The sequence below is a fragment of the Nerophis lumbriciformis genome, linkage group LG18, assembly GCF_033978685.3.
Source record: "Nerophis lumbriciformis linkage group LG18, RoL_Nlum_v2.1, whole genome shotgun sequence".
NCBI classification, from domain to species: Eukaryota; Metazoa; Chordata; class Actinopteri; order Syngnathiformes; family Syngnathidae; genus Nerophis; species Nerophis lumbriciformis.
The window spans coordinates 34,318,760-34,334,524 of NC_084565.2; the positions used below are offsets into that span (position 1 = coordinate 34,318,760).

General features: G+C 35.8%; 1 protein-coding gene across 1 annotated transcript; it reads right to left on the minus strand.

The window, feature by feature from the left end:
- Positions 1-1,559: 1,559 nt before the first annotated feature.
- LOC140679539 (uncharacterized) lies at positions 1,560-15,458 on the minus strand. The gene is made up of 3 exons (XM_072915099.1): positions 15,197-15,458; positions 14,817-15,134; positions 1,560-1,931 (listed from the first exon to the last, which is right to left on the minus strand). The coding sequence occupies exons 2-3, from the start codon at positions 15,086-15,088 to the stop codon at positions 1,733-1,735; spliced, it is 471 nt and encodes a 156-aa protein (XP_072771200.1). The 5' UTR covers positions 15,089-15,134; positions 15,197-15,458; the 3' UTR covers positions 1,560-1,732.
- Between the last annotated feature and the right edge of the window lie 307 nt (positions 15,459-15,765).

The window sequence follows — 15,765 nt, forward strand, 5'->3', positions numbered from 1 at the left end:
TTAGCTAATATGTGTAGTTAGCATTAACTTTCAATGAAATTATTTTTGGTGGGTCCATCTTGCTGACTCAAAATGAGTCCCAAAAGGACGACAGACCAGCGTGAAAACTAACTAACAAACAAAAACTATTTGTGAGACGTACTTTAATTCCACTTAAAAATATCAAAGACAAAGCAGGATTCGTACCACAGCAAGTTTTAAGTTGTGCTAAGACTGAACTTTTCTGGAAAATATGCCAGAGCAGACTTGTTTCACTTTAATAATAATCCTGAAAAAAAGCTGCGAAATCCCCAAAAAATGTATTTTATTTTATTTTACATTACTCATTCATCATATATATTTTTGTATTTTTGTTGACTCAAAAAAACAAGTTTTAAATAAAAAATGTAAATGCTGAAATACTTTTTTTAGTGTGTCCATCTTGCTGACTCAATATGAGTCCCAAAAAGACAACAGACCAGCGTGAAAACAACAACAAAAAAAACTATTTGTGAGATGTACTTTAATTGCACTTAAAAATATCAAAGACAAAGCAAGATTCGTACCACAGCATGTTTTAAATTGTTTTAAGACTGAACTTTTCTGGAAAAATATGCCAGAGCAGACTTGTTTCACTTTAATGAAAATCCTGAAAGAAAAGCTGCAAAATCCCCAAAAAAAAAAAAAAAATGATTTTACTTTACTCATTCCTCATATATATATTTTTATTTTTGTTGACTCAAAAAAATAATTATAAATACAATGTTTTTTTTAAATGCTGAAATACTTTTTTCAGTGGGTCCATTTTGCTGACTCAAAATGAGTCCCAAAAAGACGTCAGACCAGCGTGAAAACAAACAAACAAACAAAAAACTATTTGGGAGACGTACTTTAATTGCACTTAAAAATATCAAAGACAAAGCAGGATTCGTACCACAGCAAATTTTAAATTGCGCTAAGACTGAACTTTTCTGGAAAAAAATGCCAGAGCAGACTTGTTTCACTTTAATGAAAATCCTGAAAAAAAGCTACGAAATAAAAAACAAAAAAAAGTGTTTTTATTTTTATTTTACTTTACTCATTCATCATATATATTTTTGTATTTTTGTTGACTCAAAAAAAATATATAAATACAGTTTTTGTTTTTTTTAGATGCTGAAATACTTTTTTCAGTGGGTCCATCTTGCTGACTCAATATGAGTCCCAAAAAGATGACAGACCTGCGTGAAAAAAAACACAAAAAACTATTTGTGAGACGTACTTTAATTCCACTTAAAAATATCAAAGACAAAGCAGGATTCGTACCGCAGCAAGTTTTGAATTGGGCTAAGACTGAACTTTTCTGGAAAAAGATGCCACAGCAGACTTGTTTCACTTTAATGAAAATCCTGAAAAAAAAGCTGCAAAATCAAAACATTTAATTTATTTTATTTAATTTTACTTTACTCATTCATCATATATATTTTTATATTTTGTTAACTCCATTTTTTTTTTTTTTAAATGCTCAAATACTTTTTTCGACAATTGCTTTCAACACAACAGGGCGCAAGAAAAGAGACTAAGTCCCGCCTCCTGATGCTAATTGTAGCTCCAAAGGCGGAAAATAACGGTGGAAAAAAAATTGCCAGTGTAGAAAAGAGGCTAAAGTTCAAACAGGGAGTGGTGGGCGTCGTCAAGGCAACAAAGTGTGAGTCCTGAAGGAGGTCCCGGTGGAAGGCACACGGAATGAAACCAAAACCGGAATTTAGCTATGTTAAGGCACCGAATGCAACATGTCCACCGGGGGGTGACGGTCGAGCCGCTCGCCGTGCTCTTGGATCTTCATCACAGTGTCGTACGACGGGGGCGGGTCCATTGTCCAGGGGGGCGGGGTCGCCGGTAAGGCCGGTTCGGGCTCCTGCGCGTCGCCGACGGAGTCCGTCGACATTTCCCGGCGAATTCGGTCCAACCTCCTGAAGGGGGAAAACGGGAAGACTTTATTGTGCATTTTACGACATTTTGACACTTTGTCGTCTACCACCATGCTTGACGGTAGGAATGGTGTTCCTGGCATTAAAAGCCTCACCTTTCCTCCTCCAAACATATTGTGGCCAAACGGCTCAATTTTTGTTTCATCTGACCACAGAACTTTCTTCTAAAAGGTCTTATCTTTGTCCATGTCCACTTTTAACAGTGACCTTGAACCACTTTTTATCTTCACACATGTTCCAAAGTGGATTTGATTCAGATTGGATCGAATTTAAGGTACGTAACCCAACATTGTTGTTCCAGCAAACATCTAATTTTTAGCTGCAAATTAAAAATACATTGTAAATGATGTCATACATCATCGCGGCCACTAGGGGGTGTCTTGTGTTGAAACAATAACATGACAAAAAAAATGCTTTAATTCAGTTTTAAATGGGTGTGATTTTGTGTTTTTTTTAAAGTACTAAACAAAAAAAAATAGATGCTATATTTCGACGAGAACAACGTAGTTTTTGGCGACAGGCCAGCGCTAAGCTAAATGCTAACGCCAGAAGCTACAAGCTACAAAGAAGACGACAACAACACAAGTCAAACCTGCCTGGACTCCCGTAAGTTCCAGCCATCCATCCATTTTCTACAGCGTGTCCCCCGTGAGTTGTATTTGTTTATTTTGATAATATATGTCCACATTTTGAGTTTAAAGGCGCTAGCCCTTTGTTAGCTTTAGGAAGCTAACTAGTTGAATGGCCACCCTCAACTGTCCCACATATGCTACCAGAATAGTTTCATAATCATGTTAGAAATAACAATTATCGTAAATTCCGAACTGTAAACCGCTACTTTTTTCCCCCTACGTTTTAAACTCTGCGGCTTATAAAACAGTGCGGCTAATTTACGGATTTTTCTTCGCTGACGGTTATAATGCAGTAGTTAAAAAAAACAAAACAAGCAAACCCACTGATATTGTGTGATATTGTTTGTGCTATGGTGCCATCTTTTGGATGAGTTTGCTCACTGCAGGTGCTGCTCTGTTCTTCAACTTGGCCCTTTCAACCGGAAGTAGAAGTGCCATTCAGTCTTCTGGCCGTCCGTAGCATTTCTACTCGTACGGATTCTTCATCCATCACTCCGAGCAACGTTTGTAAGTTTTACAATATAACTAAAACAATTCATGTTTACTAAACCTTGCAGTGTGTGACGACTGTAGGAGTGTTAGCATGCATTTTTGTACGTGCTATCGTAATGTCATCAAGGTAGCATCGTTAGCATTAGCCAATATGTAACCAAAAAAGCTAATAACCCAAAAAAAAGATTTGCAAACAAAAATAATGGATTTGCAAGCTGGAAAAAAAAGATTTGGTCAACGAGAAAAATGTATTTAAAATTTTCTAAATTTACAATACATCAAGAAAAGTGGCGTAGCAACCAGAAGAAGAAAAAAATTTAAAACCAAAAAGATTTCCAAACAAGAAAAAAAGGGATTTAAATTATTTTTTTTAAGGTTTCATTGAAATTAAAAGAGCCCACAAGATTGAAGTTGAGTCTGAAAGATTTGTAACTAGAAATGTCCGATAATGGCTTTTTTGCCGATATTCCGATATTGTCCAACTCTTAATTACCGATTCCGATATCAACCGATACCGATAAACACAGTCGTGGAATTAACACATTATTATGCCTAATTTTGTTGTGATGCCCCGCTGGATGCATTAAACAATGTAACAAGGTTTTCCAAAATAAATCCACTCAAGTTATGGAAAAAAAATGCCAACATGGCACTGCCATATTTATTATTGAAGTCACAAAGTGCATTTTTTTTTTTTTTAACATGCCTCAAAACAGCAGCTTGGAATTTGGGACATGCTCTCCCTGAGAGAGCATGAGGAGGTTGAGGTGGGGGGTAGGGGTAGCGGGGGTGTATATTGTAGTGTCCTGGAAGAGTTAGTGCTGCAAGGGGTTCTGGGTATTTGTTCTGTTGTGTTTATGTTGTGTTACGGTGCGGATGTTCTCCCGAAATGTGTTTGTCATTCTTGTTTGGTGTGGGTTCACAGCGTGGCGCATATTTGTAACAGTGTTAAAGTTGTTTATACGGCCACCCTCAGTTGCATTCACTTGTGTGTGTGAAAAGCCGTAGATATTATGTGATTGGGCCAGCATGCAAAGGCGCTCTGTACTTCTCCCTACGTCCGTGTACACAGCAGCGTTTTAAAAAGTCAGAAATTTTACTCTTTGAAACCGATACCGATAATTTCCGATATTACATTTTAAAGCATTTATCGGCCGATAATATCGGCAGCCCGATATTATCGGACATCTCTATTTGTAACGCAAAAAAAATAATATTTGCAACCAAAACATTATTTATAACCGAAAAATTATAATAATAAAACTTGTGTTGTTGTAGAGTTTTTTTCTTTGAAAATATATTTTTTTAATTTTAAATTTTAATGTCCCAGAATTTTGAGGCGTTGTAAAAAGCATCATTTTTTTCATGCAATTTTTTCCCGTTGCAAATTCCATTTTTTTGTGTGGTTGCATAAAAAGTTGTACACATTAAGACACAATTAATTCAGTGTTGTACTTACAAAAAAAGTGCAGTTAAACAACATCACGTCTTATTCAAATATCTTCCTGCTGGAAAATGTTGAGTGAATTGCTCAACATTGTGCTGGATTCATCGCTGCAGATAGTGCCATCAAGCCACTTTTGATTTAAGTTCCCATAAAAAAAACAAACGTATTATTAACATTGATCACAATGCAGTTAGCGTAGCATCATGGCACTTTTCTCCTGTTTTATATGTCATAGAAACTAATTGAGTCACTTAAAAGATGCCCATATATCCTTAAAATACTTCATATTTTCACGTTTTATGACTTTATCCATTGTGTCCGGGGGTAGATACATATAAAGGTATCATCCAAGGTGTTGGACACTTAGCAGAACACGTCTTTGTTTACATTTCCGGTGAAGTCCGTCAAACTTAAACACGATCGTCTGCAGAACATTCTGTAATAATCCATCCATAAAAGTGTTGCCTGAAACACGTCACGACGACAAGACAAACTGTAAACTTCGACAAATGTCTTCGTGCACTGCATGTCCCACACGCCTAATATGGAAAAATAGCCTCGTTCCTCAGCTGCAGGCAAAAAAATGATGCAATCACCAGACTTGGCAGATGTTGATTCAGTTGTTGAATTTTGTAAAAAAAAAAAAAAAAAAAAATGCAATTTTCTGGTTTTAATATGGAATCACTTAATTCTGAGGGGGAAAAAAATGACCCTGTAAATGTTCATTTCCGAAGAAAACACATGCATCAGGTTTAATGTGTTCATTAGTGCAGTGCTTTTCAACCACTGTGCGTGAGATATTGTCTGGTGTGCCGTGGGAAATTATGCAACTTCATTTAATTGGTCCCAAAAATATTTTTGTAGAGCTCTGCAGGGTAACCACATAATGCTCCATGTCAGTAGGCGGCAGCAGGTCGTTAAATGTAAAAGTCGGAATGTGTCGGGTGAGACGAGGACGTTTTGTTGTGATCACAATATGCAGGTAAAAACGTATATAATGCTTAAACCAAAAAATTAACATAAGGAAAAGGCAATGAAGCATAGGAATGGCTATGTAAAACACAAGTAAAACTGAACTGGCTACCAAGTAAACAGAAACAGAATGCTGGACGACAGCAAAAACTTACGGCGTCCTCAAAGTACATCCGTACGTGACATCAACAATGTCCACACAAAGAAGGACAGCAACAACTTAAATAGCTTTGCTTGCTAACACAAAGCAGGTGCGGGGAATAGCGCTCAAAGGAAGACAGGAAAACACCCAACAAAACAGGAAGGGCCACCAAAATAACAGCGCAAGACAAAAACTAAAGCACCACACAGGAAAACACCAACAAACTCAAAATAAGTCACGTCGACCTGGTGGAGTTTAATTTTTTAACGTGCCTTGCCTCAAAAAAGGTTGTAAAACACTGCTTTAGTGCGCAGTTAAAAAAAAGTGTTTACACCTCGGAGAGCTGTTGCAGCAGGTGGATTGGCATGAATCATGGCTCCGACACGAGAGATGTCAATCGGAACAAAGGAGAGGATGATCAAACGTCTTCAAGAAGTTGCAAAAGATGTTTTGAATGTTCACAGTCAGCCGTGTCTAACATCTGGACCAAGTACAAACAACGTGGGAAGGCAAGCAGACTGGCAGGGAGGAAAACATCAAAGTGTCGAGACAGAAAACTTTAGGCAAAATGTCTTGAAAGTGGAAAACAAACAAACTGGAGTCCCCGTCTGTAACCGAACTGTCAGAAAGTGCCTCAAGGAAATGGAATTTAAATTCAAGAAAGCTAAACAAAAGTCGTCATTAGCATCTAAACGTAAAAAACAAGGTTCCAATGGATTAAGGAAAGCAAAGGTGGACTATGGATACCTACATGGAAGTCATATTTAGTCTTGAATCTGCATTGGGCAAGGTGATGATGCTGGAACTTTTGTTTGGTGTCCTTCTAATGAGTTTTATGAAGACGACTGCCTGAAGAAAACATGCACATTCCCACAGTCATTGATGATATGTGGCTGCATGTCAGGCCATGGCACTGTGGAGATGGCTCTCATTACATCTTCAATAAGTGTACATTAGTCTCTTATAGGGTTGGACTTATAGGGTTGTACGGTACACAGGTATTAGTCGTGTCATTGCTGGTTTTACGAGCAGAGGAGCACGTTCGGCAGCGCACGATCACAGAGTACTTACAAGCAGACACAGTGTGTAGACAGAAAAGGGAGAATGGACGCATTTTGGCTTAAAAAGTAAAGATAAAGGTGAAGTTATAACACTGAAACGCCCTCAGGAAGAGGTGCTTTAAGACATGGCTAGCTAGCTAGCGGCTAATGTCCATCCGCTACTTCTAAATCACTAATCCTCGTCTCCATGGCGACAAATAAAGTAAGTTTCTTTAAGTATCCTCCCTGCAGGACGAGCCTTTGTTTGTTTACTTACTAATAAAAGACAAGTTGTCTAGTATGTTCACTATTTTATTTAAGGACAAACTTGCAATAATAAACATATGTTTAATGTACCTTAAGATTTGTTGTTAAAATAAAGCTAATAATGCCATTTTTTGTGGTCCCCTTTATTTAGAAAAGTATCTAAATACTCTTATTCCATCAATGAAAAGGATGATTGGGGATGATGACATAATTTTTCAAGATAATAATTAGAGATGTCCGATAATGGCTTTTTTGCCGATATCCGATATTCCGATATCTATAACTTTTAATTACCGATTCCGATATCAACCGATACCGATATATACAGTCGTGGAATTAACACATTATTATGCCTGATTTTGTTGTGATGCCCCGCTGGATGCATTAAACAATGTAACAAGGTTTTCCAAAATAAATCAACTCAAGTTATGGAAAAAAATGCAAAAATGGCACTGCCATATTTATTATTGAAGTCACAAAGTGCATTATTTTTTTTAACATGCCTCAAAACAACAGCTTGGAATTTGGGACATGCTCTCCCTGAGAGAGCATGAGGAGGTTGAGGTGGGCGGGGTTGAGGTGGGGGGGTAGGGAGTAGCGGGGGTGTATATTGTAGCGTCCCGTTACATTAATAATATGTACACACTATGTAAATATAAAAAAGCTTGTTGTAAAAAAAAAAAAAAAAAAAAAAAAGAGTTGGAATTTCACAAGAAAAAGGTCACAATTTCACAAGAAAAACTTAGAATTTGGCCAGTGTTATAATAAAAGTCGTCATTTTACTCAACGCAAGTCAAAGTTTTACAAGAAAAACTGAACATTTGTGCAATATTATGATTAAAGTTTGAATTGTACTCAATAACAGTCGCAATTTTACAAGAAAAGCTTAAAATTTTGGCAATTTTATGAAAAGAGTCGTAATTTTACTCGAAAAAAGTCACAATATGATAAGAAAACTTTAAAATGTTGGCAACATTATGACAATTATCAGAATTTTACTTGGCAAAATTATGACAAAAGTGATCATTTTACTCAAAACAATTCACTATTTTACAAGAACAACACAAAAATTTGCAACATTGTGATAAAAGTCCGAATTTTACATAACAAATGTCACCATTTTGTATTAAAAAGTAATAATTTTACATAAAAAAGTAATAATTTTACGAGAAAATATTGCAACATTACAAAAACAGAAAGAATATGATTTTTTTCCCCCAATTTTAGAAGAAAAAAGTTGACACATCGTGAGAAAAAGACTGCTTTAAATTATTTATTTATTTTAATTGTCTGTTTGTAAATGTTTTTTAATATTCATTATTTGCTTTAAATTATGCAAGGGGTTCTGGGTATTTGTTCTGTTGTGTTTATGTTGTGCTACGGTGCGGATGTTCTCCCGAAATGTGTTTGTCATTCTTGTTTGGTGTGGGTTCACAGTGTGGCGCATATTTGTAACAGTGTTAAAGTTGTTTCTACGGCCACCCTCAGTGTGACCTGTATGGCTGTTGGCCAAGTATGCATTGCATTCACTTGTGTGTGTGAAAAGCCGTAGATATTATGTGACTGGGCCGGCACGCAAAGGCAGTGCCTTTAAGGTTTATTGGCGCTCTGTACTTCTCCCTACGTCCGTGTACACTGCGGCGTTTTAAAAAGTCATACATTTTATTTTTTGAAACCGATACCGATCATTTCCGATATTACATTTTAAAGCATTTATCTCTAATAGTAATGCATCTAGCCATGGAGCGAAAACTGTAAAAAGTTTCCTTGAAGAAAGACACATAAGGTATGCAATAAATCAAGTGTAAATGTGTGGTGGAAATGGAAGAAAAAGGTCCATGCAAGACTGATGAAGAGTTGAGTTTGTCACTGGTTAATAAGTCCATGCCTCAGAGACTGCAAACTGTTATAAAAGCCAGAGGTGGTGCAACAAAGTGGTGTGTTGGAGTGTTTTCCATGAGTCCATATTTTTAAACTCCTTTTGATCTAAAAATAAGACAGTGACTGACTACCACTTCTTAGTTTCTTATAACGTTTCTTAAAGCCAGAAAGTCACCATTTAAAATGACTTTATTTTTACTTTTTCTCTACCAGATCAAACAACTGAGTGAACATCCTCTAAGTCTGGTGACATGTTCATGGGCTTGTATTTTCCCTCAAAGGAATTCAGATTCCAAACCAAAATGCGCCACATTTCCTCAAATGGTTGCCCAAAGTGTCATCCACCTGAACACAGTCCAGTATACGCCTCACCCCAAATAAATGTTTTACTTTAAAAAACTGGAAGAAAAAAAAGTGACTTCACTACAAGAACTGCCGTGTTTCACCGAGCAGAAGAAGAGTCATCAGGAAGGAGACATTAAATAATGAATGAGGTCTGTTTAGTGTTTGCTTACACGAGCTTTAGCAGAGGTGAGACCATTGATCCTAAACACACACACACACACACACACACACACACACACACACACACACACACACACACACATTCTTGTATTTCTTACCTTCTGGAGACCTCCGAAAAATTGCCTACCTCTTTAGGACCAGCCTTTCTAGATATATAAATATTTGTATTTACAACAATAATATATACATACTATGCAAATATAAAAAAGCTTGTTGTAAAAAAAAAAGAGTTGAAATTTCACAAGAAAAAGGTCACAATTTCACAAGAAAAACTTGGCCAGTGTTATCATAAAAGTCGTCATTTTACTCAACGCAAGTCAAAATTTTACAAGAAAAACTGAACATTTGTGCAATATTATGGAAAAAGTTGGAATTTTACTCAATAACAGTCGCAATTTTACAAGAAAAGCTTAAAATTTTGGCAATTTTATGAAAAGGGTCGTAATTTTACTCGACAAGTCACAATTGTATAAGAAAACTTTAACATTTTGGCAATATTACGACAATAATCGGAATTTTACTTGGCAAAATTATGACAAAAGTCATAATTTTACTCAAAGTAATTCACTATTTTACAAGAACAACACAAAAATGTGCAATATTGTGATAAAAGTCAGAATTTTACATGACAAATGTCAACATTTTACATAAAGTAATAATTTTACATAAAAAAGTATTAATTTTACATAAAAAAGTAATAATTTTACATAAAAAAGTAATAATTTTACGAGAAAATATTGCAATATTACAGAAACAGAAATAATATGAAAAATGTTTCCCACTTTTATAAGAAAAAAGTTGACATTGTGAGAAAGACTGCTTTTAGTTAATGTATTTATTTTTTAATATTTTGTTGGTAATTGGTTTTTAATCTTCATTATTCACTTCAAGTTATTACAGTATGTCTCTATATACATATTTATTTCATTTTTTAAATTAATTTTGGCCAAAGGGGGCGCATTTTAATATCTTACACACGCTTGTTACATATGTTGGCCAGAGGGGGAGCACTTTTGAAATCCTTCCTTTTTGGGACCACCCTAATGTTGATAGATTTCACCAGCAGGGGTGCAAATGAGACATTCTCTATTAGATGCAATGTTATTGGGACCATGATTTATGTCGTCACTTGTTCACACCTCCTCATATAGAAGATACTTTTCTTTGTTGATGTCTCAAGAAGGGTAGAGATACAAGAATACACACACATACACATTCTTGTATTTGTTACATTCCTGAGACCTCTGAAAAATGCCTGCCTCATTAGGACCACTCTTTCTCGATATATAAAGATTTGTATTTACAACATTAATAATATATACATACTATGTAAATATAAAAAAGCTTGTTGTGAAAAATGAGTTGGAATTTCACAAGAAAAACTTAGAATTTGGCCAGTGTTATAATAAAAGTCGTCATTTTACTCAACGCAAGTCAAAGTTTTACAAGAAAAACTGAACATTTGTGCAATATTATGATCAAAGTTTGAATTGTACTCAATAACAGTCGCAGTTTTACAAGAAAAGCTTAAAATTTTGGCAATTTTATGAAAAGAGTCGTAATTTTACTCGAAAAAAGTCACAATATAATAAGAAAACTTTAAAATGTTGGCAATATTATGACAATTATCAGAATTTTACTTGGCAAAATTATGACAAAAGTGATCATTTTACTCAAAATAATTCACTATTTTACAAGAACAACACAAAAATTTGCAATATTGTGATAAGTCAGAATTTTACATGACAAATGTCAACATTTTACATAAAAAAGTAATAATTTTACATAAAAAAGTAATAATTCTACATAAAAAAGTAATAATTTACGAGAAAATATTGCAATATTACAGAAACAGAAATAATATGAAAAAATGTTCCCACTTTTATAAGAAAAAAGTTGACATTGTGAGAGACTGCTTTTAGTTAATGTATTTATTTTTGAATGTTTTGTTTGCAATTGGTTTTTAATCTTCATTATTTACTTCAAGTTATTACAGTGATAATTTTACTCAAAATAATTCACTATTTTACAAGAACAACCCAAAAAAATGGCAATATTGTGATAAAAGTCAGAATTTTACATGACAAATGTCACCATTTTGTATTAAAAAGTAATAATTAAAAAAAAGTAATATGTAATAATTTTACATAAAAAAGTAATACTTGTACGAGAAAATATTGCAACATTACAAAAACAGAAAGAATATGAATCCCCCCCCCCCCCCCCCGCCCCCCCAATTTTATAAGAAAAAAGTCGACACATTGTGAGAAAAAGACTGCTTTTAGTTCTTTTTTTAATTGTCTGTTTGTAAATGTTTTTTAATATTCATTATTTGCTTCAAATTATAACAATATGTCTCTATATACATATTTATTTTATTAATTTTGGCCAAAGGGGGCGCATTTTAATTTCTTACACACATTTGTTATTACATATGTTCGCCAAAGGGGGAGCACTTCCAAATATTTACACACACTTGTTATTTCATATGTTGGCCAGAGGGAGTGCACTTTTAAAACTGACACACAGTCAATTTGAAAAACTCCCTCCTTTTTGGGACCACCCTATTTTCCTTGTTGATGTCTCAAGAAGAGTAGAAGTACAAGAACACACACACACACACACACACACACACACACACACACACACACACACACACACACACACACACACACACACACACACACACACACACACACAGGTCAATGAAGAGTTGAGGAGTAATTTTAACCGCGCATAGTCACTTTTTCGAAAGCATCTTTATTATTGCAGGTGTATTTACTGAAGGGCTCAGTCTAACATATATATTTTATATGTAATACAGAGCAGTTCACTCACAAATGAAGTACATTTCCCCAAATCCTTGCAGACACATTGCTTTTGAAGTCACTTCCCAGCAGGCACCAGACATTAAAACAACGTTGAGAACTTGTTGAATTAGGTCCTGACGTTGATCAACTCAAACATAACGTTGAAACAACATGCTTTTTGACGACGTTTAATCAATGTTGGGTTCTGACATTGATTTGAACATTGAATTTTGGTCATTTCCCAACCAATATTCTACAACACAAATACAACAATAAAACAACATGCTTTTTGACGACGTTTAATCAATGTTGGGTTCTGACGTTGATTTGAACATTGAATTTTTGTCATTTTCCAACCAATATTCTACAACACAAATACAACGTTGAAACAACATGCTTTTTGACGATGTTTAATCAATTTTGGGTTCTGACGTTTTTTTCACCATTGAATTTTGGTCATTTCCCAACCAATATTCTACAAAACAAATACAACGTTGAAACAACATGCTTTTTGACGATGTTTAATCAATGTTGGGTTCTGACGTTGATTTGAACATTGAATTTTTGTCATTTCCCAACCAATATTCTACAACACAAATACAACGTTGAAACAACATGCTTTTTGACGACGTTTAATCAATGTTGGGCTCTGACGTTTTTTTCACCATTGAATTTTGGTCATTTCCCAACCAATATTCTACAAAACAAATACAACATTGAAACAACATGATTTTTGACGATGTTTAATCAATGTTGGGTTCTGACGTTTTTTTCACCATTGAATTTTGGTCATTTCCCAACCAATATTCTACAACACAAATACAACGTTGAAACAACATGCTTTTTGACGATGTTTAACCAATGTTGGGTTCTGACGCTGATTTGAACATTGAATTTTTGTCATTTTCCAACCAATATTCTACAACACAAATACAACGTTGAAACAACATGCTTTTTGACGACGTTTAATCAATGTTGGGTTCTGACGTTTTTTTCACCATTGAATTTTGGTCATTTCCCAACCAATATTCTACAACACAAATACAACGTTGAAACAACATGCTTTTTGACGATGTTTAACCAATGTTGGGTTCTGACGCTGATTTGAACATTGAATTTTTGTCATTTTCCAACCAATATTCTACAACACAAATACAACGTTGAAACAACATGCTTTTTGACGATGTTTAATCAATGTTGGGTTCTGACGTTTTTTTCACCATTGAATTTTGGTCATTTCCCAACCAATATTCTACAACACAAATACAACGTTGAAACAACATGCTTTTTGACGATGTTTAACCAATGTTGGGTTCTGACGCTGATTTGAACATTGAATTTTTGTCATTTTCCAACCAATATTCTACAACACAAATACAACGTTGAAACAACATGCTTTTTGACGACGTTTAATCAATGTTGGGTTCTGACGTTTTTTTGACCGTTGAATTTTGGTCATTTCCCAACCAATATTCTGCAGAACAAATACAACATTAAAACAACATGCTTTTTCACAACGTTTAATCAATGTTAGGGAATAGGCAGTAGAAGATGGATAGATGTGTTGTGATGTTGATTTGAACATTGAAATTTGGTCATTTTCCAACCAACATTCTACAACACAAATATAACGTTGAAACAACATGCTTTTTGACGACGTTTAATCAATGTTGGGTTCTGACGTTGATTTGACCATTGAATTTTGGTCATTTTCCAACCAACATTTTACAACACAAATACAACGTTGAAACAACATGCTTTTTAACGACGTTTAATCAATGTCGGGTTTTGACGTTTTTTTGACCGTTGAATGTTAGTCATTTCCCAACCAATATTCTACAAAACAAATACAACATTAAAACAACATGCTTTTTCACAACGTTTAATCAATGTTGGGTTCTGACGCTGATTTGAACATTGAATTTTGGTCATTTTCCAACCAACATTCTACAAAACAAATACAACTTTGAAACAACATGCTTTTTTGACAACGTTTAATCAATGTCGGGTTCTGACGTTGATTTGAACATTGAATTTTGGTCATTTTCCCAACCAAAGTGGCTCTAACGTTAGACATCAACGTTGCCTCAATTTACAAATACAACTATTTTACAAATACAACTATTTTGCAACGTCAGTTTTAAAGGACATGTACGTATAATCAATGTTGTATCAATGCCTTGTGCCTGCTGGGTTCCTTATTGCGTGTTTGTTACTATACCAACCAGGGCTGCCCCAAAATATTTTTTTAGAGGGCCCCATTACCAAAAAAACTCATGCTTTTTGAAATTATGTGAAACAATTTTTATACTTTTTATATACAACCTTGAAATCAATTTGATGCTTGTTTTGTACTTCAAATGAATATTTATTTCAATATTTTTGTGTACAAAATTTTAAAAAAATTACATCATTTTAATTTTAACATTAAAATGACAAATTTTGTGAACCATTCTAACTCATTTCAGACAGGCACTAGTGCTGTGCGCCACAGGAGGGGTAAAATTTGACACTATATTATTTTCAGTGACAGAGCAGGAAGCGGCTGGGAATATTTCATATAAAGTGATTGACATTTTAAGTACGCTTCTTCACGCAAAAAAAATAAAATAAAAAAATAAGAAATGTATAATGTAGTGATAATAAATATGTTACCTACCGCTGAATGGCCAGGGACTGTTGCGGGCTGAACCGGGTCCCCGTACGCGGGTGCAGCAGGAAGTGTCCCGGCACCGGCACCGCCACCTGCAGGTTCTTCATGGCCATGCACAGCCCGCTCACCAGCAGGCCCACGCCCCCCAGCCCGAAGAAAAGACCCACACCGAACCACGGCGCCGAGTGGTTCGGTAACCCCACGCACAGAGCAACGGCCCCCCCGGCGATCATCATGAGCACGCCCAGGAAGAGCAGCACTCCCTGGGGCAGCGGCATCTCCGGAGTCCGCCCCTTACCTCCGGGGGTCTCGGCGCGCCTCCGCCTGCAGACAACACCTCCAGCACATAAGTGGAAGAAGTCAAAAGAAAGGAAATATTTTCCTACCTGGTTGCGAAAAGATTGTTTTAACATGGCGTTTTCCTCCCCGGCATCAACACTCATCTCGTCCCCGCACAGGCGCTTCGCCAGGCGGGGGAAACACTCCCATCGCCTCGGTCCGCGCCTGCTGGTGCGCAAACATGTCCGGCTTGCCTGCACTGGTTTGCGGCTAGAAAGAGCTGTCCTCGCCGGGGAGACGCCTCATGTAGACCGGGGACGCTTTTTGCCGTGAAGCAACAGAGGAAGTGTGGATTTGTGGAAGTGTTTTTTTTTTTTCCTGTTTTTTTTTTTTTTTATAAATAAGGAGGGGTTTTCTATGACGAGGGCAGGGTGGGCTGGACGCCTTTCCCCTCTGCCTCCCTGTTGCAGACTCTGCAACAATACCGTGCATTATTACCATTGGCCATAATGACAACATTATGTCATTATTGGCTTTATTTTAACAAAAAAAATCTAGGGTACATTAAACATGTTTCTTATTGCAATTTTGTCCTTACATAAAATAGTGAACATACAAGACAACTTGTCTTTTATTAGTAAGTAAACAAACAAAGACTCCTAATTTAGCTGCTGAC

Bases quoted from the DNA above. Each gene is read 5' to 3' on its own strand.
- LOC140679539 (XM_072915099.1), bottom strand. From the start codon at position 15,088: ATGCCGCTGCCCCAGGGAGTGCTGCTCTTCCTGGGCGTGCTCATGATG. The intron at 1,932-14,816 runs GTAGGTAACATA...TTCCCCCTTCAG, and splicing joins CAGTCCCTGGCCATTCAGCG to GAGGTTGGACCGAATTCGCC.